At 48.8% G+C, this 21,886-nt stretch overlaps 1 protein-coding gene across 1 annotated transcript; it reads left to right on the top strand.

Annotated features, from left to right (window-relative positions):
* Window positions 1-443: 443 nt before the first annotated feature.
* Window positions 444-18,613, top strand: LOC121435607 (killer cell lectin-like receptor subfamily G member 2). Its single transcript, XM_041635063.1, has 5 exons — window positions 444-1,235; window positions 8,907-9,008; window positions 9,345-9,490; window positions 17,609-17,712; window positions 18,055-18,613. Exons 1-5 carry the CDS (start codon window positions 470-472, stop codon window positions 18,173-18,175), a joined length of 1,239 nt encoding a protein of 412 aa, XP_041490997.1. The 5' UTR covers window positions 444-469; the 3' UTR covers window positions 18,176-18,613.
* Window positions 18,614-21,886: the final 3,273 nt, after the last annotated feature.

Raw genomic sequence — 21,886 nt, 5'->3', positions numbered from 1 at the left:
CTTTTACCCTCTCCCAAATTGTGCAACCAGTGACCCTCTGCCACTCTTTAGAAGAACATCCCATCCCTTTCCTTTGCTCTGATACTTCTGAAATCATTGTCCACACGGATTTAGCCAATGGCTTCCCGCCTAATCTATAACAGAACCCACACACGCGGTACAAAGCCAACTCAGGGAACGGGTGGGGCTCGGGATGAAGGAGACGGGGAATCTGCTGGTCTCAGGTTCCCAGGGCTGCTTTTAGAGCCACCCCACCCTGTGACTCGCTCCGCCAACCCCGCCCAGCAACCTGTGCCACGGAAAGGCGGGGCTGGACCTCCGAGAGGCGTGGCCAATTCGTAACCACAGCCAATCACAGAGGGGTCCTTTAGAGAAGCGTAAAGTTGACAACTTCAGGGACCTACGCGAAGTTTCTGGGAACCCTGCCTAGTTACAGCGCTCGGCGTGTCCTGGGGACTCGGCGTGCGGGATGGAATGGACCCGGGAAGCTTCTGGGGGAGGCCAGGCCGCGGCCGGGTCCCCAGAGGAGCCCTTAGAAAGCCCGGAAACGGAGCAACTGCGGATTCCCGTGGAGGCACCGCAACCCCGGGTTCCCGACGGTATCCCGAGGCCGGAGCGGACTGGGCGGGAGGCGGCGGACGCCGACCTCCGGGAGCTCTCGGAGGAGAAGCCGCAGCCTCCGGCTCGGTCTGGTCCCCCGCGCTTGCCGCCGCTCAGCCTGGGCTATGGCGCTTTCCGCCGCCTGGGCTCATGCAGCCGCGAGCCGCCGTCGCCGAGCCCCAAGTGGGCCGAGCAGCCCCGGGACAGCAAGGCCGAGCTGCAGCCCTGGACGGCGTCAGAAGAGCCCGGGTCCTTTGCGCCCATGGAGCTGCAGGTAGACGTGCGCGTTAAACCCGTGGGCGCGGCGGGAAGCAGCCGCTCGCCCTCGCCCGCGCCGTCCACGCGCTTCCTCACCGTGCCGGTGCCAGAATCGCCCGCCTTCCCCCGCCGCTCCGCGTCCACGCTCCCGCGGCTGCCACGAGTCCCGTCATCGGGCTCCACGTGGGGTCGTGCATCGCCACTGGCTGCCACCCCGACCGAGTGGATCGGCCCCGCCGAGGGCAGCGCTGTCCCCCCGGGCTCACCTACCTGTCGCTGCCGCTGTCAGGAGCCCGGACTGAGCAAAGAAGATGCCGAGCTGCTGCAGCGCGCAGGAATGGACAGCAAGAAACTGCCACGGGCCATCACGCTCATAGGTGAGTGCTCAGCAGTCTCGGTGCCCAGGCCCTGAACCAGACTAACCAGGAGCCCCGCTGGCTGCCTCAAGCCCATCCTGCTTCTCCGTCTCAGAAATAATAAGAACCAAACCAGGATCCTGCCCCTCCCCCGGGGAACTTTCTTATTTTTTCTCAGTGTGAGCGGCATCTTGGAGAAGTACGAGTAGAAGGAACTTCGGGTGAGGGGAAATGATTCACAATCACGTGGCCTGGGTACGCCTCCTAGGACGAGGCTTCTCCCCCCCCCCTCCCCCCCCCCCCCCCCCCCCCCCGCCTTGAGGAGGGTCACCCATCCGCGCACCTTGTGCTGGCCTAGTGCCAGACGTCTGGGATGTGCGTAGGTTTTATTTTGGTTGTGAAGGGGAAGCGAGCCAAACACTGAAGAAAGCCCCCGTGTTAGTTTGCTTTCTCTTACTGTGATAAAGCACTGACCAAAACCAACTTGGGGAGAAAAAGATTTATTTGGTTTATAGGTTGCAGTCCATCAAGGGAAGCCAAGGCAGGAGCCTGGAGGCTAGAACTGAAACCAAACCACGGAGGAAGGCTGCTTCCTGGCTTGCTTTCTTATACCACCCCACCCCCCGCTTGCACCCCCATCCCACCCGTGGTTCCGCCCTCGGTAGGCTTGGCCCTCCCACATCCATCTTTATACTAAAATGCCCAACTGATGGAGGTATTTTCTCCAGAGAGCTTCCCTTTTCCAGATGACGCTTGCTTGTCTCAAGCTGACAAAACAGTAACCAGCCAGCCCCCTAAAGGTTACAAGTTGTTCTGAGTGAGGAATGGCTCTGTTGTTTAGGTTTACTACGGGACCATCCTTGGTTGGGGGTGGTAGAGGTTCATTAGAGACTGGCAAGACCAGTCTGAAGGGGCCAAGTGCCTTGCCCAGCGGGTCAACTGCCCCAATATGGGGCAATGAAAAGGCAGGACAGTAGCCAGCACGTTCCTGGGAGTCCTCAGACAGAGGGAAGGCTTGAGCCTTAGATCTCTAAGACCGTGGAGAATTCTGTGAGTAGTTATCCGCGGAGGATATGAGTTCACCGTTGCTGTTCTAAGTTTTCCACACACTAGGTGCCTCTTGCTCAAACAAATTCATTTTCTTGCATTGGAGGTCTGACACGGGCTCCTACTCCAAGGTGGGGGGATCAGCAGGGCTGTGCCTCTCGCTGAGGTTCTGGGGGTGGGGTGGAGGCTCAGATCCTCTGCTGTCAGCGCCAGTGGTATTAGGCTGGGTTCTTCTGCTCTCTTGCTTTGCTTCCCTCCTCATGGGTAAGGACCCTCATGATCACGCTGGGACCAGAACAGCCTCCAGTTCAGGATCAGCTGACCTGTATTCCCTGGTTCTAGGGTTCTAGAGGTCTAGGGACATCTTTGGGGCAATGGTATACCAGCCTATAGCTTTTTACCAAATTCTTTCATATTTATTTTTCATGTTTACTTTTAAATTTTATTTTATACGTAGGAGTGTCTGCATGTATGTCTGTGTACCACTTTTGTTCCTGGTGCTTACAGAGGTCGGGAGAGGGTATCAAATCCCCTGGAACTGGAATTGAAAGCAGTTGTAAGACCTACCTTGTGGGTGCGGGAATCCAACTCAGGTTTCCTGCACGAGCAGCCAGTGTTCTTTAACCACTGAGCCATCTCTCCAGTTCCTTTATCAGATTCTTTTTCTTGCTTCCCAGGGGCTGGAATTATAGGCGTGCACTACCACCACCTGGCTCAGATTTTTTTTTTCAAGACAGGGTTTCTCTGTAGTTTTGGAGCCTATCCTGGAACTGGCTCCCTAGACCAGGCTGGCCTTGAACTATACCAGAGATCCTCCCTCTGCCTCCCGAGTCCTGGGATTAGGAGCAGATTCTTTTTTTTTTTTTTTTTTTTTTTTTTTTTTTTTTGGTTTTTCGAGACAGGGTTTCTCTGTGGCTTTGGAGCCTGTCCTGGAACTCGCTCTGTAGACCAGGCTGGTCTCGAACTCACAAGAATCTGTGACCTAAGAAGAACCAGCACTGAAGTGACGTTGCTGGATTTGCTTGAGAAATTAGCTCTGACTGTCTTATGGAGGAAGGCTGAGGCAGCTCGAGGCTGAGAAGAGTCAGGATTTATGGTAGAGGAGGGGGCTCAGGAGGCGGAGTAGGTGGGCAGGACCACAGGTTGGATAGAGCTAAGCTAGAAGGGGAGGTCTCTCCCAGGTGTCTGACTGGATGGCAGATTGTCAGCTCTTAAAGGAAAACGTCGGAAGAGATGGAGAAATAAACAGGGGTTACATTGGTCTGTGGGCTCCTGCTTGGCTGGGGAACTCTGCCGAGCGCTTGATCCTGGGAGGTTGAGCAGGTTATCTCAACAAGAGAGGCAGTGTAAACAAGAGTCTGATCTGCTGGACGCCAGGTCAGCTGCTTCTCAGTCCTGTGTGTACGTAGAAGGAGCAAACCACTGTGGAGAGGGCTGGAAATACTGCTGCTTGGTCTAGTCCCTTCTTTCTTTGGGCGGGTACTGAAGGAGCTGTCTAGCTGTTAGTGAAGGAACCAAAGGCCGAGAGATATATTTTAAGACAAGGTCTCAGGTATACTAGGCTGGCCTCGAGCTCACTATATAGCTGAAGAGTGACCTTGAACTGCTGGGGTTTGGGGGATGTGCCACTCCACCTGGTTTCTGTGCTGCTGGGGATCACATCTGGGGCTTCAGGCAAGTGTTCTACCAACTGTTCGGGCAGCTGGCAGGAGGGAGAGGCGGTGGGAAAGCTGAGAAAGGTGAAGGGCTGTAGCCTCCTCTTCTCCCTCACATCTTGGCTTGGACTCTTATCCCCAAGGGAACTTAGGGTTGCTACCTCACACTCTCATCTGGACTGTGCTTTATTATCCCAGGATTCTTCACAGGGGCCATGATGGCCTCCAAAGTATATCCTTGGGGGGGGATGGAAGGTAAAGGCACCGACTTGCCTGCTCTCCAACACCTGGCACACAGTGGCTTCTCAGACAGTCTGTCTATTCGTACAAGTCAGAACTTATTACTCCCTGCATCCCTCTGGGGAGAAGACAGTGTTTGATCTCCGTGGTTGTCTTGCAATTGGCACACCTCCTATGGAGAAGGGTTGCCCCACCCAGCCCCTGGCCTCCGGGAGTCCATACTGCCAGGTGGCCATGCAGTGGGGAGCGGTCACAAAGTGAGAGGACAAGTTAGTCTGACTGTGGGGCAGAGGGCAGGGAGCCTGTTGGCGATGAGGGCTCTTTGGTGGCGCTGAGACAGCGTTAGAATTCCAAAGATGGCCTAGGTTTGATGGGTCTCAGGGGAGTGGTTAGGATTTTGAAGCAAGGATGTTCTTGGAGCTCAGTGCAGAGGAGACGTCCATGTCATGGAGAGGAGCCGAGGCCCTGGCCAGGGGAACCTGCTAAGCCTTCCACTGGCATAAGCCCCTTATGTTCTTTTGGGGACATGATGTCTTTTAGCAGTAACTGCAGGGCTGCGGGTAGGGAGAAGACGTGTTAAGGGAACCCAGATGTACCAGTGTTTTTGCCAGCTGAGAGTGTATTTGTGTAACTTGTGTGACCAAGAGTTGTTTAGTAGGCCGGTAAGGTGACTTACACCTGCAACCCTGGCACCCAGAAAGCTGAAGCAGAGGGCTACATGTGGAGACCCCATCTTTAAAAAAAAAAAAAAAAAAAGTGGCATGTGTGGGGAAGCCCGTAATCCCAGAATGCCAGAGTTGTTCCAGGATTGTTGCAAGTTTGAAGCTAGTCTGGGCCAGAAACCTCCAGGCCAGCTGGACTATAGAAATCCTATTTTCAAAACCCAAAACAGAAAATGGTGGTGTGGGGGCTTCTGCTTTAACTCTGCAGGGGCCTGAACTAGGTGGGTCCGCTGCCTGGTTTAAGAGGACTTACCCCCTGGGTTTCTTTCATGCTTTGCTTTCTGAAGATCAGAGCTAAACAAAGGTTCAGCTACAAGAATTGCAGTGGCTGGTGAATTTATCTTCCTTGTAAAGTATCCCCTTTTGGTAACAGGTGTATTGAGATGCACTTCATAGAACATACAAGGAGCCATCTTACAGTGTGCAATTCAAGGGGTTTTACACATTCAAGGTTATGCTACCACCACCAATTGGTTTTAGATTTTTCTTTCCATGCTGAGAACAAACCTTCCACCCCCAGATCCACCCCCAGATCCACCAGTCTCTCTGTCTCGAAACACTCTGTGGACATACATGTCACTGGGTTCACAGAACATGCACCCTTCCATCTGGCTTCTTTCTGTTTTGATTGTTGACAGGGTTTCCCATGTAGTTCAGGCAGACCTGAAAGTCTTTTTTCTAATTAATTAATTTACTTTTATGTGTATGAGTGTTTCCCAGGTGTGCCGTGGGCTCGGAGTAGGGCATGTAAGCTGCCATGTCGGTGCTCTGGAAAGGCAGCCAGTGTTCTTAATCCTTGAGCCCTCTCCAGCCCCTGGCCTGAAACTCCTAATGTCCCTGCTTCAGCCTCCTGAATGCTGGGACTACAGGATTGTGCCGCCATCCTTGGCTGCCTGACTTCTTCGGGTTAACCTGCTTTCAAGGTTTGTACGTGCTGTAGCATGAACCTGGTAGTTCTTTCGTTTTTATTGCTGGATATTATTCCTCGTTTTTATTGCTGGATATTATTCCATGGCATGAATATATTGTGTTTTGATTATCTACTTATCAGTTGATAGAAATCTTGGAAAATACCTTTAAAAGACAAATCGTGTATTTAAAAATTCCACAGAGGCTCAAGAGATGGCACAGCACTTAAGAGAACTTTCCAGCACCCACAGTGGGATGCTCACAGCCACCTATAACTCCAGCTCTGTGGGATCCAGCACCTTCTTCTGGTCTCCAAGGGCATGTACAAGCAAACACACACATGAATGTAGTTAAAAATAAATCTGAAAAAAATTAATATTCTAGGCCTGGATTTAGGACTCAGTGGGTCAACAACTGCTTCAGCATGCTTGAGAGCCTGGGTTAGTTCCCCAGCACAAAATTTTTAAAAAAATTTTAAAAAAAAACAGTTTTCAGTGTTTTATCCCCTTCCCCCCCCCCCCCCCACCTTCCAAGACAGGGTTTCCCTGTGAAGCTCTGGGTGTCCTGGAACTCACTCTGTAGACCAGGCTGGCCTCAAACTCACGGAGCTCCACCTGCCTCTGCATCCCGAATCCTGGGATCAAAGGCGTGCACCACCAGCCCTGGCACAATTATTCACTTCAGATAAAGTCCCGCAGCAGAACAGTCTTGACTTTCTTGCGGCTTGAGGAAATACGGTAACTACTTTCCTACCACCCTCACCCTCGCAAGACCACACACCCATTGCTGTCCCTCATCTCTGAGAAGCGAATGACCCCGATGGCCTCACAGCCAGATTCTAGGAGGCCGCAGCCCTCGGTGCTCTCGTGTCCGGAGAGATCTGGTTTCGGAGGGCTTTGTGGCTTCCATCGCGCCTGCGCCTCTGCTGAAGCACCGACCTGGCGGCTGCCGCTGCTGCTGCTGCTTTCCCCCACAGCTTCTCCCTCTGTCGCTCCAACTTTCCAGGTGTGTAGGCTAATGGATTCGTCAGCTTGGTGGAATCTAGATTCAGGCAGGGAGATGGACCTCTGGGAGGCCTGTGGGGATGGTTTCTCTGATTGTGTTCACTGATGTGGGAAATCCCATGTTAACTGTGGGCAGAACCATTCCCTATGCCGCGGGTCTTGGACTGTATAAAATGGGGTGGCCAACTGCACTAGGGATGCATCCATCCCTCACTGTTTCCATCTTGTGGAAGTCATGTGACCAGCTGCTTCCAGCTACTGTTGCCTTGACTTCCCCGCCAGGACAGTACACTTGAACTGTGAGCCGCAATCAGCCCTTTCTCCCTAAGTCACTTTTGTCAGGGTGTGTTATCACAGCAATAGGAATAGGAACTAAGATACCGTCGTCCTCACTGTCAGGATGACACGCAGCATTTAAAGGCGGGGCTTGGGCCAGGCATGATGGCAACTTCTTAAAATTTACATATATATTTATTTATTTATTGGTGGTCGGTGACACACATGCAGTGTGAAGGTCAGGGGACAACTTGTGGGAGTGGGCTTTCTCTTTCTACTGTGCGGGTTCCAGAGATGAAACATCAGGCCCTGTTGAGCCATCTGCTGGCCTTGGTCACAGCCTGTAATCCCAGCTCCTTGAGAGGCTGAGGTGGGAGGATTACCTGAGTTTAGGACCTGTCTCAAAATGGAAGGACAGCTGGGTGAGGTGGCGCACGCCTTTAAGCCCAGTACTTGGCAAGCAGAGGCAGGCAGATCTCTGTGAGTTTAAGGCCAGCCTGGTCTACAGAGTGAGTTCCAGGACAGTCAGGACTCCATAGTGCAATGGTTCTCAATCTGTGGGTCACAGGGGTCACCCAAGACCATCAGAAAACAGATATTTATATTAAGATTCATAAAAGTAGGGGCTGGAGAGATGGCTCAGAGGTTAAGAGCACTGACTGCTCTTCCAGAGGTCTTGAGTTCAATTCCCAGCAACCACATGGTGGATCACAACCATCTGTAATGAGATCTGGTGCCCTCTTCTGGTCTGCAGCATATATGTAGGGAAAATGCTGTATGCATAATAAATAAATCTTTAAAAATAAATAAAAATAAAATTAGTTTAAAAAAAAAAAAAAAAAAAAAAAAAGATTCATAAAAGTAGCAAAATGACAGTTATGAAGTAGCAACAAAAATAATTTTACAGTTGGGGTCACTGTATTAAAGGGTCTCAGTGTTAGGAAGGCTGAGAACCTCTAACAGAGAGACTCTGCTTCAAACAAAACAAAACCCCTAAAGGCAGGATAACAGAAACCAGGTGGCTGTGTCCTTTCTCCGCCCCTCATACTCATTCCCTGCCTGCAGCCCCTCTACCGGGTGCCCTTGGCCTTTGAGCCCTAGACCAGGCCCATGGCTGCTGACCACCCACGGCTGTGGAGAACGGAGTCTGCCCCTGTGGTCAGAGGCCACTCGTTCATTTCCCAGAAATAATCTCTCAGGAACTATGTTAGTTAAATCACTGCTTGGCCAATCACTTAAGCATATTTCTAGCTAGCTCTGACATCTTAAATTAACCCGTTTCTATTATTTTATATTTTACCATGAGGCTTGTGGCCTACCAGCAAGGTTCCAGCTGACAGCTTGCGTCTTTCTCCTCTGGCGGCTCCATGGCGCCTCCTTCACTTTCCCCCGTCTTCACTTCTAGAGACTAGAAAGGCAGCTGAGATTTTGATAAAAAATCGTGTAGAGTCAGGACTTGACCTTGACTGGCTTTGACCTTGTAGAGCTGCGGTCGAGCCCCTGCTCCTTCTTCTGTGACACAGTGCCCGTGGTGTTCTGGATTCTCTCCCCCTCATCCACAGCTGTGGCAGCTACACTTCTGTCTGGCACACAGGCACACCACATGGTGTGTGTGCATCGCTTGCTGCATTTTCCAGAGCCTTTATCTCCTAGCATGTGAGAAGGAGGCAGAGCATATTCCAGCACGTCTCCTCAGTATGAAGCTCCGATCTAACCCAAGTGCTTTGCCTGGGTGACCATGGAGATGGTGCCAGGGTGGGGTGGGCGGAGGCTAGTGTGGCTTTTGTGTCGAATGTCGTGGTGGTGGTCTCATAACTTGCCTTTCTGTTCCCTTTCCAGGGCTGCCCCTGTACATGAAGTCCCTGCGCTGGGCTCTGGTGGTCATGGCTGTGTTCCTGGCTTTCTGCACTGTAGCCATTGTGGCACTGGCCTCGAGAGGTGGTATGGTATTAGAGATATCATAATATCCCGTCCCTACCCTGTGTCCTTGAAGCACCTTTGAGACCAGAGAGAGCAATGTGCAGCCTGAAGAAAGCTTGGCCCTTTCCTCCCTTTGGCCATAGCTTGTGGCCCCTCTCCAGGGGAGCTTCTCACAGTGCAGGCTGTACAACCTTCCTAAGGGTCTCTCTGCCACCCTCTTTCCCACCTCGAAGCTCACCAGCTCCCTACCCATAGATTCACTCCCTTAGCAGAGGTCATGGCCGGGTTTTGTTTTTTCCGTGTATTCAGGCACAGCTCCTTAGAATCTCTCCTTGACCCACAGATCTCTGCTTTCAGGAACCAGGTGCCAGCCATGCCCTCAAGACTGGCTGTGGTCTCAGGAACACTGTTACTACCTCTCGGAAGAAGCCCAAGACTGGAAGGGCAGCCAAGCATTTTGCTCGGCCCACCATGCCACGCTGCCCCTGCTGGGCCACACCCAGGTAAGAAAGGCTGGCTCGAAGAGGGATGTGCCATCCCAGGTCCTTGAATTTTAGCCCTGGAAGAAATCTCTAGATCAAGTCTTTCATGCTATTAGAGTCACCAAGGCCCCAAAGGGCTAAAGTCACATGCACAGGGACCAGATATCAGGTGTCCAAGGGTTTCCTTCTAAGAAGGCAGAGCTAGGACAGCCTGGGTTACTTAGCCAGTTAACAGTAGAGGCAGGCTTGCTGGGAGAGACCCATGGGCCCTCTCAGGATGTGGTATAGAAAGACGGCATGAGCAGGGCTGTGGTGGCGCATGCCTTTAATCCCAGCACCCAGAGGCAGAGGCAGACGTACCTCTGTGAGTTCAAGGCCAACCTGGTCCACAGATTGAATTCTAGGACAGCCAGAGAAACTCTGTCTCGAAAAAGAAAATACAGCATGTTTATTGGTGTGTAAGTGTCAGGGATTGGCTGTAAGTGCTGGGGAACAAAGTATCTCAGAAATTACTTAGTGCCTTGTGACCATAAACAATCCTCTTTCTTTTCTTTTTCTAAAAGACAGTCTCGCTATGTAGTCCTGGCTGGCCTGGAACTCTCTATGTAAACCAGGCTGGTTCAGATTCAGAGGTCCACCTGCCTCTGCCTCTGTGTCCTAGGTGCTAGAATTCAAGGCATTCCCCACCACACTCAGCTGAAAAGATGTATTTTTGTTGATGTGTGAGTGTGTCTGCATGTGAGTACAGGGCCCAGGAGCTGGAATTGCAGAGGGCTGTGAGCGTCACCTGATAGAGATGCTGGGAACCAAATTCAGCTCCTCTGAAAAAGCAAGCCTCAGCTGCTGGTGACCTCTTTGTGCCTCCCAAACCAGCACCACCTGGGAAACTCTTACACATCACTAGGTTTAGCTACCAGCATAAGCCCGAGCCTTGGTCCCCTCTGGACCACAGCCTCTGTGGCTGACCCCAAGGAAACACGTCCCAGAAGGTTTGCCTCAGTGATGCCGGTCTCTTCTTAGTCACAGCCCTTGCTGACCAGCATAAATTGTCCCAGGGAAGCAAAGGCTTCACTAGACTGGTTATATATATATAATTATTTACTTTTATTTTATATGCATTGATGTTTTGCCTTCATGTATGTCTGTGTGAGGGTGTCAGATCCCCTGGAACTGGAGTCACAGTCATGAGCTGCCATGGGTGCTGGGAATTGAACCCAGGTCCTCTGGAAGAGCAGCCAGTGCTCTTAACCTCTGAGCCATTCTCTAGCCCTTTCGCCTGCTTTCTCACAAGCCTGTACCAGGGTTCTCTTGAGTAACAGCACTTATAGAATGAATTACACACACACACACACACTTTCTGTTTACATAAAGGGATTTATTCGAGTGGCTTACAGGCTGTGGTCCAGCTAATCCAACAATGACTGTGCTTTTGTTTTTGTTTTTTGAGGCAGGGTTTCTCTGTAGCTTTGGGGCCTGGCCTGGAACTAGCTCTTGTAGACCAGGCTGGCCTCGAACTCACAGAGATCTCCCTCTCAAGTGCTGGGATTAAAGGCGTGCACCACCGCCTCCCGGCTCAATGGCTGTCTTTTAAAGGAAGGTCCAGGAATCCCATAGTTTAGCCCATGAAGCTGAATGTCCCAGCTGGTCTTCAGTATTTGCTGGAATCCCAAAGAAGTAGGCTCTAATGTCAACAAAGGAATGGCCTTGCTAACCAGAGCAAACAAAGAGAGCAAGCTTCCTTCTTCCATGTTATATAGACTTCCAGCTAAAGCTGTGACCCAGATTAAAGGTCGATCTTCCCACCTCAAAGATCCAGATCAGAAGTGGGATTTCCCACTTCAAATGATTTAATTAAGAAAAATTCCCTGGGCTGGAGAGATGGCTCAGAGGTTAAGAGCATTGCCTGCTCTTCCAAAGGTCCTGAGTTCAATTCCCAGCAACCACATGGTGGCTCACAACCATCTGTAATGCCCTCTTCTGGCCATACACACACACAGAATATTGTATACATAATAAATAAATAAATTAAAAAAAAAAAGAAAAATTCCCTCACAGATGTGCCCAGATTTGCGTTTTAGTTCATTTCAGATGTCAAGTTGACAACCAAGACTAGCCACCACAGGGGCCATTATTAATCAAGAACATCTCCCCCACAGACTTGCCTAGAGACCACTCTTGGGGGGGGCATCTTCTCAATCAAGATCCCCCCAGCTATGTCTCTGTTGGTGTCAGGCTGACACAAGCACGTGTGGATGTGTAGCCGTGGGTGTGTTCTTGCGTGCGGATGCCAGGGGTCTCACTGGGACCTGGGGCGCACCAGTTTGAGTGGGCTGAATGGCCAGTGAGCCCCCTGACACCTGCCTGGCTCAGTATGTAGGTGCTAGAGATCAAACTCTGCTTCTCGTGTTCGTGTGTCGAGCTCTTTACCAGTTAAGCCTTTTCTTCACCTCCATAGCTAATTTTATAACGAGAAAACATCCGCTTAGCTCAGCTTCAGAAGTTGAAGGGCATGGTTGCCCATATCAGTTCAGTTCTAGTATGGGTGGCAGGTGGTGGCAGGCAGGAGTGAAGGGTTCTACTATAAGCCAGGAAGCAGAGATAAACTTACAGCTTCTTCAAGGGTACACCTCTAGGGACCCAAGGACCTCCCTGGGTTCAGACCTGAGCACTGATGGAGAACTTAGAGCTTAAATCAGAGCAGTCTAAGCCGAGAAACCAGCCCAGTTCCCTGCATCAAAGCCCCACCCAGCCTGGCTGCATCTGCAGAATAGAAACAGTGGAGACATGGTTAGGTCCAGAAGTGGGTCCCTAGAGAGTGCGTGAAGCTGGGGCAAGACCAGCAAGTGTGGGTTCGCCAGCTAAGCCCTATGCTAATGCCTCCTGAAACAGCCAGCCAGTGTCCTAACTGCCACCAGACAGCCTGGCCCTGCCCTCAGACAGATCAGACGCATTCAACCCACAGTGACCTTGGACCCTCCTCCATCTGGGGGCAAAGGTGTGTTTAGCCATCCAGTTTGGAGCAGCTTGAGATCAAGCATTTGTACAATCTAACCGAAGGATCAGTGCTCTGAACACAATCATATCATAATGTGTTCTTTATGATACTTAAATGATTTGACTTGTTCTGTTTTTCATCTGCACATGCATGAACATACATAAACACAAAATCCTTAAGTGTGTGCGTGTTTCTTTTTCTTTTTTAGTTGTCTTAGTTGCTGATCTATTGCATGAAGACACACAATGATCAAGGCATCTCTTTTTTTAAAAATTATTTTTTATGTATACAGTGTTCTGCCTGCACACCAGAAGAGGGCACCAGATCCCATTTTAGATGGTTCTGAGCCACATAATTGCTGGGAATTGAACTCAAGATCTCTGAAAGAGCCGGGCGGTGGTGGCGCACGCCTTTAATCCCAGCACTCGGGAGGCAGAGGCAGGTGGATCTCTTGTGAGTTCGAGACCAGCCTGGTCTACAGAGCTAGTTCCAGGACAGGCACCAAAGCCACAGAGAAACCCTGTCTCCAAAAACCAAAAAAAAAAAAAAAAGATCTCTGAAAGAGCAATCATTGCTGTTAACCTCTGAACCATCTCTCCAGCCCTAAGGCAAGCACTTTTCCTTTTTTTTTTTTTTTTTTGAGACAGGGTTTCTCTGTAGCTTTGGTGCCTGTCCTGGAACAGATCCTCCCACTTCTGCCTCCTGAGTGCTGGGATTAAAGGTGAGTGCCACCATCACCCAGCTAAGGCAGCTCTTATATAAAAGAAAGCATTTAATTAGGGGCCTGTTTACGATTTCCGAGGGTTGTCCATGATCATGGTGGGAAGCAGACAAGCATGACAATGGACAGAGAGAGACACTGGGCATGGCGTGGGCTTGTAAGATTTCAAAATCCTCCTCCAGCGATACACTTCCAAAACAGACTAGACCTCTTCCATCAAGGACACCCTTCCTGATCCTTCCCAAGCAGTCCATTAACTGGGGACCAAGCATTCAAATCTATGAGCCTGTGGGGGCCATTCTCATTCAGACCACCAAAGCTATTTGGATTTACTGTTAAAAAGTAATATAAAGGTGTATACGGCAGACACTCCTGCAACCCCTATCCCTTAGAAAGTGGAGACGGGAGACTGGAGGCCAGCTAAATGTGGTGATGTGGTGACCCCATTTACCAAGTAATCTGGAGTTTCAGGCCAGGCAAGGCTACATTGTGAGAGACTGTTTCAAAAGCAAGCAAGAATAATCAAGGACCAGTATTTAGAAGGACATTTCTCTTTGCTAGCCCTATCATAACTCCTTTTGGATTCTATTACTCCTTAAGTCAATATTCATGCACACATTTTGGTTTGGTTTTTCACCAAGGTAAGGTTTCTCCGAAGCCCTGGCTATCCTGGAACTTATTCCGTAGACCTCAAACTCATAGCCTCCTGAGTACGAAGATTAAAGGCGTGCATCAGCACCGCTGGCTGTTTCTTATTGCCAAGGTCATGCCACATTTTAGTGTACTGATTATTTGAGTGGGGGACACACACATGCACCCACTACAGTGTATGTGTGGAGGTCAGAGGAGTTGGTTCAGTCCTTCACTGTGTGTCTCGGGGATTGAACTCAGCTCACCAGGCCAGGCAGCAAGCCTTTTAACCTCAGGCCCATGCCCAGCCCCAGACTCACCTTTGTGGTGGCTTTAATACTATTGATCCAGTGCAAGATAATTTTGCTCTTGTAGGAGACTGCAACATTAATCTGTCCCATACTCCTCTACACCTTAATCAACCCCTGTCCCCATGAGCCAACCCTTCCTGGCTACTGGCTGATGCCTGGGCATGCTTGGGTCTCCCAACTTGGCCCAGGGTCTCTTTCTCTCCTCTGAGCTGCTTGAGTCCCCCATTGTGTGGTGACTGTCATATCCTCTTGAGATGGCATCGCTCTCATTTCTGGTCCCCAAGTCTACAGAGGGGACCAGGTTACCAGTGAGCATCCAGGTCAACTTCCATAATTACAGATATTCTACATGGCAAGATCTTTGAGCTGATTCCTGTTGAAATACAGAGCGGCGAGGCTGTGTCCCGCCACCCGGCTAGCTTTACCCGAAATAATTATACAGAAACTGTATTCTTTTAAACACTGCCTGACCCATTAGTTTCAGTTTCTTATTGGCTAGCTCTTACATATTGATCTAACCCATTTTTATTAATCTGTGTAGCCCACGAGCTGGCTTACCAGGAAAGATCTTAACCTGCGTCTGTCTGGAGTGGGAGAATCATGGCGACTCCCTGACTCAGCTTCTTTCTCCCAGCATTCCATTCTGTTTACTCCGCCTACCTAAGGGTTGGCCTATCAAATGGGTCTAGGCAGTTTCTTTATTAATAAGAAATCACTCCCACATCATTTCCCCTTTTTCTGTTTAAACAAAAAAGAAAGGCTTTAACTTTAACATAGTAAAATTACATATAGCAAAACAGTTATCAAGCAAGAATTACAGTTACAATATTTATATCTATTTTATCTTTTATCATAACTAAGGAAAACAATAACTATCTATTCATTCTTCAACTCCATCAAAGACTCCAGAAGGATATAATACTACCTAAGTAAACAAGAAATAAGAAAACTCTAGAAATGACAGAGACATCTTGCTGCCTGGATAGTCACCCAAAGTTCTTTTGTATGCTTGGGGCATCCATCTTCAGCCTTCAGGCCCATAGTATCCAGCAGACATTTCCATGAAGCAGGAAATTTCAAAGACAGTTCAGTCACTATCTGCTGTGTCCTGTAGAATGTCTCGCAGACTCTTTCATGAGTCATGAACCCCAAAAGACCGTCTCACCTTTAGGCAAGTTCAGCAGTCCTCTCTCTGCGGGTTCTCTGTGTCCATTTTATGCAACAGTCCAGGCAAGAGCAGTTTCTTGTCCAAATGGCTATCCAACTCCATAAGGATCCTCTTCGATGCCCATCTTCCCTCGAAGTAGATTGGTGCCACCAGGAGCAGATATGTCTCATTGTCATGAAAAGTCCTAAGTTATTAAAACATTAAATGCCATATTCTGCAGTCTTTGAAAGATATGAAGAATGTCTATCTAACTGAAATGTATCTCTATATATCTAGAAAATCTAACTAACATGACTACAAGATTGACTATTATTGATGATTAACCATTAACCTATATTTCTTAATTATACATTACATTTTTAAATGAACTACACAATCACAATACCTTAATCAAGATCAGAAATACATATACATATAACAAAATTGACTGTAAAATCCACACCAATGCAAATTACTCATACCTATATCATTTCCCCCTTTAAATGTAAAAGAACATTTACAAACAATATTTTGGGAACATGGGCGCAGTTTTTTCTCTCCAAACTGCTTCCTGCTGAATGGGGGCGCTGTTAATCAGATCATTTAGGGTGTAACCTGTGTGTCAGGTTTATCTCAGTTGCCAGTTGAGTAAAGTAATTTTTTGATGGTGTTCACAGGAACTTTTCAGGAGGTCGTGGTCTATCATACCAAATTGGGATAGAAGAAATCCACAGGGTCTGGTCCTCTGTGAAAACAAAAGAAGACCCTTTCCAAAGCATCATATCCTTAGACCCAAATTTTGAAATCGTAATACCCTTATATCCATCCTGGTTTAGCTTGGCAGCCCATGTAATGAAATGTCTCTCTGTACTTAGCTCCTTCACAGTCAAAAATTTTAAAGAAAGTACAATGTACATAATCCAGACTCTCTGTGAATTTTTCATTTTTACGTGGCTTATTTTTCTTTATTTTTTTAATCTCTTAACTATCTGTACTCTGTCTCTTTAAAGACTTTACCTTTTTTTTTTTAAACCATTAACTTTATTCTCTATATTCTTTTTCTTCTCTCTCTCAAGCCTACGTATATTTATCCAACAGTGTGGTATTTTATGTCTGAATCTGTTTTATTGTGAATCTCTAACATTTTTTTACTATCCAGGAGCATTTCTTAAAATGTTAAGCAGTTCTTAAAAACTTAAGTTGAACCATGTACAGGTAATACGGTAATAAGGTACAGCCTGTTTCCTGCCCAGTCTAAACCTTAACTAAGCTGTTTTTATGGTAATTACGGTAGTTCCTGCCTGAGACCAGCACAGTTCATCATGGCAGAGCCGAGCAGCTCCTGCCTCAGATCCATTTGGTGCCCCTGAGCTGTGCACAGTTCCAGGCACACAGCAAGTCCTCATTGGAGCCGCACTCAGTAGTTTAATTTTGAGACTGAGCATGCAGCACAGAAACTCTTTTTATCCAAGTTACAACCAAATCTGACACGCAGAGCACTGCGCAGTCTGAAAACACGTCTCTTTCACCATGCTCTTCCGCCTGCCTAAGCCTGATTCTGCCATCTGCCCAGGTGCAGGCGGGGAGCGCTGAGAGCACTCTCCTTCTGATCCCAAGCGGGAACACAAACATCCAGTCCCATAAAATCCATTGAAATGCTTTAAAGCCAGAGTTTGCACTGGCGGCACAGTCCCAAGAAGCCGCACTTTAAAATGACGCAGCTTTTTTTTTTTTTTTGTTGCTGTTGCCGAATCAGGAAATCTCTCTACAGCACGCCACCAACAAACAGCAAAAATTTGTGTTAAAGTCTCTCTCCCTTATTTTTAAGCCTTCTCAGGTTTTTAAGTGGATTTAGTCCATCACGTCGGGCGCCATTCTGTTGAAATACAGAGCGGCGAGGCTGTGTCCCGCCACCCGGCTAGCTTTACCCGAAATAATTATACAGAAACTGTATTCTTTTAAACACTGCCTGACCCATTAGTTTCAGTTTCTTATTGGCTAGCTCTTACATATTGATCTAACCCATTTTTATTAATCTGTGTAGCCCACGAGCTGGCTTACCAGGAAAGATCTTAACCTGCGTCTGTCTGGAGTGGGAGAATCATGGCGACTCCCTGACTCAGCTTCTTTCTCCCAGCATTCCATTCTGTTTACTCCGCCTACCTAAGGGTTGGCCTATCAAATGGGTCTAGGCAGTTTCTTTATTAATAAGAAATCACTCCCACATCAGATTCCTTCCTGGAGGGGCATGTTGGGATCCTGCAAAGGCCTCGGGAAATGGGTGCCCTTGTAAGCCATGCTGTGCAAAGAACAGCTGCTTGCTTTTCTCCCTCAGGACTTCCTAAGAAAATACCAGATTACCAAAGACTCCTGGGTGGGGGCCCAACGAGGCCCTGAAGGCTGGCACTGGATTGATGGGGTCCCCTTGCCATCCCAACTGTGAGTAACTGGGTTCTCTCCTCTGATGTACTATAGCCTCCTTCTGCTCCACCCAGCCAAGGGGGGCTAGTGCTAGCATTGTTGTATCTTTGTCACTCCAACCCTGGTGTGGGTCCCCAACCCATTCACCCAGGCAGAACTGTCATGTCTACTTTTCAGATACAAGGTCTGTGGCTTAGGAACACATGTGCCATGTAGATGACCAGTGGGGGACATTGCCAGGCTTCTTTGCAGATATTCCTTGCCCATGTGCAGTGGCTGCTGCAGTGCCCGTCCTGTCCAGGAGTGGGGGCCCAGCAGCTGAGTGTCTTCTTTCTCCTCCCTCACCTCACCCCACCTCAGGTCCCCAGAGGACAACGACGACCACCCAGACTTCAGCTGTGGGGGTTTGGAAGAAGGCAGGCTCGTAGCTCTGAACTGCAGCTCTCCGAGACCCTGGGTCTGTGCCAGGGAGACCAAGTAACTTGGTGTCCTGTGGTAGAGCTGTCTGGAGCCGTATCCATTGCTTTTCCTTTGGTGTGACCAGAACATCTGACAGAAATTACTTCAAGGAGGCAAGAGTTACCGGGCTCGTGATGTCAGAGGGCTGCACCTGGCGGAGCTGCCCAGTCCACAGAAGCTGGAGCCAGGGGTGGGAACAGGTTTCAAAGGCCTGTATCACTGCTGACATACCTCCACAGTCCAGGCTCTACCTCCGAAAGTTCCCCCAGCCCCCAAACCCAGCACTACCAGCTGGAAACAAACTGGTAACAGGCATTTCAGATTCAAAGTGGGGCATTCCTGTCACAAGTCCCCTGAAGACGCATGGCAAGATCTCTCTGTGTAACCCTGGTTGGTCTGGATCTTACTGTGTGGTCCACAGTGGCCTCAAGTTCTTGGGCAACTCTCCCCAAGTACAGAGATTGTATGCTAACACACCCAGCCTATGGCTAACTCATAATGCAAAATGCATTCAGTTCAATTTCAAGAGTCTCTTTTGGGGCTGGAGAGATGGCTCAGTGGTTAAGAGCACTGATTGCTCTTCTGGAGGTCCTGAGTTCAATTCCCAGCAACCACATGGTGGCTCACAACCACCTATAATAAGATCTGGTGCCCTCTTCTGTCCTACAAGGCAGGATACTGCACAAATAAATAAAAAAGAGTCTCCTTTGTTTTTTGAGACAGTTTCTTTGTGTAACAGCACAAGCTGTCCTGGAACTAGCTCTGTAGGCCAGGCAGGCCTTGAACTCAAGAGATCCACCTGCCTCTGCTTCCTGAGTGCTGGGATTAAAGACATGTACCACCACCACCCATCCAGTTAACCACAGTACTTTAAACTTGAGAAAGAAGCTGGGCGGCAGTGGCACATGCCTTTAATTCCAGCACTTGGGAGGCAGAAGGACTTCTGTGAATTTGAGTCTATCCTGGCTTATAAGTCGAGTTCTAGGACAGCCAAAACTGTTACACAGAGAAACCCTGTCTCAAAACACCAAAATTAAAAGAAAGAAAGAAAAAAAAGAGGGAGAAAAAGAGAGGGACCTCTGGGTGTATCTGTGAGGGAGTTTCTAGGCTGGGTTGATGTGGAAAGACCCACTCTCAATGCGATTGGACCATTCCATGGGCTGGGATCCTGGTGTGAATAAAGAGAAATGAGTTGGGTGCCAACACCATCACGTACCAACATCACACCACTGGAACATCCTGTCACGTCTTGCTCCCCAGTGTGACACTGACTTTGAAGGCCTGAGCTCTACCAGCTCCCTAATGTCTTCCACAAGCTGCTAGGTGTTCCTGTCACTAGGACCCCTTCCCTGATGCTTCTCTGGAGAACGGTTTGAGGTGTTTGCTCATGGGTATAGTTGGAGAAGCAAGCCCAGTTGCATTATCCCAGCATCCCCACACTATAAGTCTACTGTGTATGTCAGTCTGTCCAACCAGCCAGCATCCTTTTAGAGAGCGGAGCCATGGGTCCGGAAGAAGAGGAAAGTCCATGCCCTTACAGACCATTAGCCTGGCTTTTTGAGTCTTCAATTTACTAGTGCTGGGATGAGTGGGTGGAAATGAAGCCAGCAGTGCTACAATCAGAACTGTGCCCCTCTACTGACCCGGGTCCCTTCCCAAACTATGGAAGGTTAATTCCCAGTACCTGTAATGTGATCTTTTTAGTGGTGTGTTTGTGTGCAATCAGGTAAAAATGAGGCCATCTGTGTGGCCCATCAAACATGACTGGTGAAGAGAAATTTGGTGGCTAGCAAGATTGCTCAGCGGGTAGAAGCTCTGCTGCACAGGTGTCAGCCCCCACTTAAAGGTACACTTGAGTCCCTGTCCAAGTTCTGACCAGCAGAGGACAACCTATGCTTTGGGGAGAGGCTCACCTCAAACTGCAAAGGCATTTCCCACAATGCACGTGAATCTGTGAGTTAAAGTACATGTAAGTCCAAGGACACCCCAAGAACAGTGGGGAATCCAAACAGCAATGCTGAGCAATTCCAGCCAGGAAAACTGTCTACCTTCTTCCATTAACAGTTCCGGTGCTCTAGCTAGTGTACTGGCCAGTATTAGCACATCTAATTCCCACCACGACCTAGTAAACTAGGGGTTAAGTTGGACTTCTAACTATAACTATACACAACAAGAAAAAACGATTCTAAGTAGCCCAAGCAGAAAGGGGGAACTGAAGAGGCTTCTCTCCATGTGTCTACCTTCCTCCTTTTGGGCCACTTCCTCAGTAGAGTAACACAGTCACCAAATGTGCTTCACTAACCCATCCTCAAATCAAAAGAGACAACCCAAGATGAAAGCTTCTAGTCACAGAAAGGTGACCTCTCAGGCAGGTGCAAGCGCCACTCTGGACTGCTGAAGTCAGTTACACTGCAACCAAAATGGGAACTTGGACACCGCACTTCAGTACCAGTACAGTGGGAGGAAGGGTGAGTTTCCTGAACAGGAGAGTAAGCAAACAGTACAGCGGACAGTGAGAATCTTCCAAGCATGTGCTACTCCCCTATTCTAAAGCTGAGAGTCAAAGAGGGAAGAGAAAGGACTTACAGGGCAGCAGAGGGGAGGTTATGAGTATTGACCCTGGAGATGGATGTATTCCTGGCTGTCCTGATAATCACGACATAGACCAGGCTGGCCTCGAACTCACGGAGATCCAGCTGCCTCTGCCTCCTGAGTGTTGGGATTGAAGGTGCTACATCTGGCCACATCTCTTTTTTTTTTTTAAAAAAAAAGTATAATTTTTGTATGTGTGAGCAAGCATGTATGATGTGTTTGTACACACATGAATGTAGGTGGGGTGTGACAGTGTGCATGTGGAAGAAGACAATCTTCACCTCCCTTGTTTGAGTCAGAGATTCATTGTTCACTGCTGTGGAAGAAGACAATCTTCACCTCCCTTGTTTGAGTCAGAGATTCATTGTTCGCTGCTGCACATGCCAAGTTAGCTGGCTGTGGCTCCTATCTCACGGTAGGAGCCACCACACCAGGTTTTATGTAAGTTCTAGGATTTAAACTCAGATCTTTACATTTGTATGGCAAGCACTGTACCACTAAGTTGTGTGCCACTCTACCAGGCTTCTTGGACTTTTTATTTTCTCTGTGTGCCTGTGTCTGTCTGTCTGTCTCTCTTTTGAGACAGTGTGTCTGTTGCCTTTGGAGCCTGTCCTGGAACTAGCTCTTGTAGACCAGACTGGCCTTGAACTTACAGAGATCCACCTGCCTCTACCTCCTCAGTGCTGGGCTTAAAGGCGTGTGCCACCACTGCCCAGCCTTTTTTTGTTTTTTTTTGACACAGGGTTTCTCTGTGTAACTTGGTGGGCCATTGAGATGACTCGGTGGATACTGTCACTAGCCTGAGGACCTGTTTGATCCCTCACATAGTAAAAGGATCAACTCCCTCAGGTTGACCTACACATGTACCCTGTGACACAAGCATGCATACAGTCAATAAATGTAATAATTTGATGGGAGAAGGGAAAACATGACCAAAACATATTGCAAAAATTTTTCCAAGCAGTTTTAAAATTTAGGCCTGTTTTAAATCAGTAACTGAGATTTGACTTCCACAAAACAGAGTATTTCAGGAGCCATTTTTGACAAGATCTCATATAGGCCAGTCAAGCTTTCCCGGTATGTACTACCATGCCCAGCACACGGAGTACCTTCTGACAATGTAGGCAGCCCATGAGCATTG

This window comes from Microtus oregoni, unplaced genomic scaffold (assembly GCF_018167655.1).
Source record: "Microtus oregoni isolate MIOR12 unplaced genomic scaffold, Mior012 000046F_ref0000063, whole genome shotgun sequence".
Classification (NCBI taxonomy): domain Eukaryota; kingdom Metazoa; phylum Chordata; class Mammalia; order Rodentia; family Cricetidae; genus Microtus; species Microtus oregoni.
Note: the sequence above shows the minus strand (reverse complement) of the source record. Positions and strands in the feature narration are given on the sequence as shown.

Excerpts from the sequence above, each read along its gene's own strand:
- LOC121435607 (XM_041635063.1), top strand. The coding sequence starts at position 470 with ATGGAATGGACCCGGGAAGCTTCTGGGGGAGGCCAGGCCGCGGCCGGG. Across the intron at positions 1,236-8,906 it reads ACGGGCCATCACGCTCATAG|GGCTGCCCCTGTACATGAAG; the intron begins GTGAGTGCTCAG and ends TTCCCTTTCCAG. Across the intron at positions 9,009-9,344 it reads GGCACTGGCCTCGAGAGGTG|GAACCAGGTGCCAGCCATGC; the intron begins GTATGGTATTAG and ends CTCTGCTTTCAG.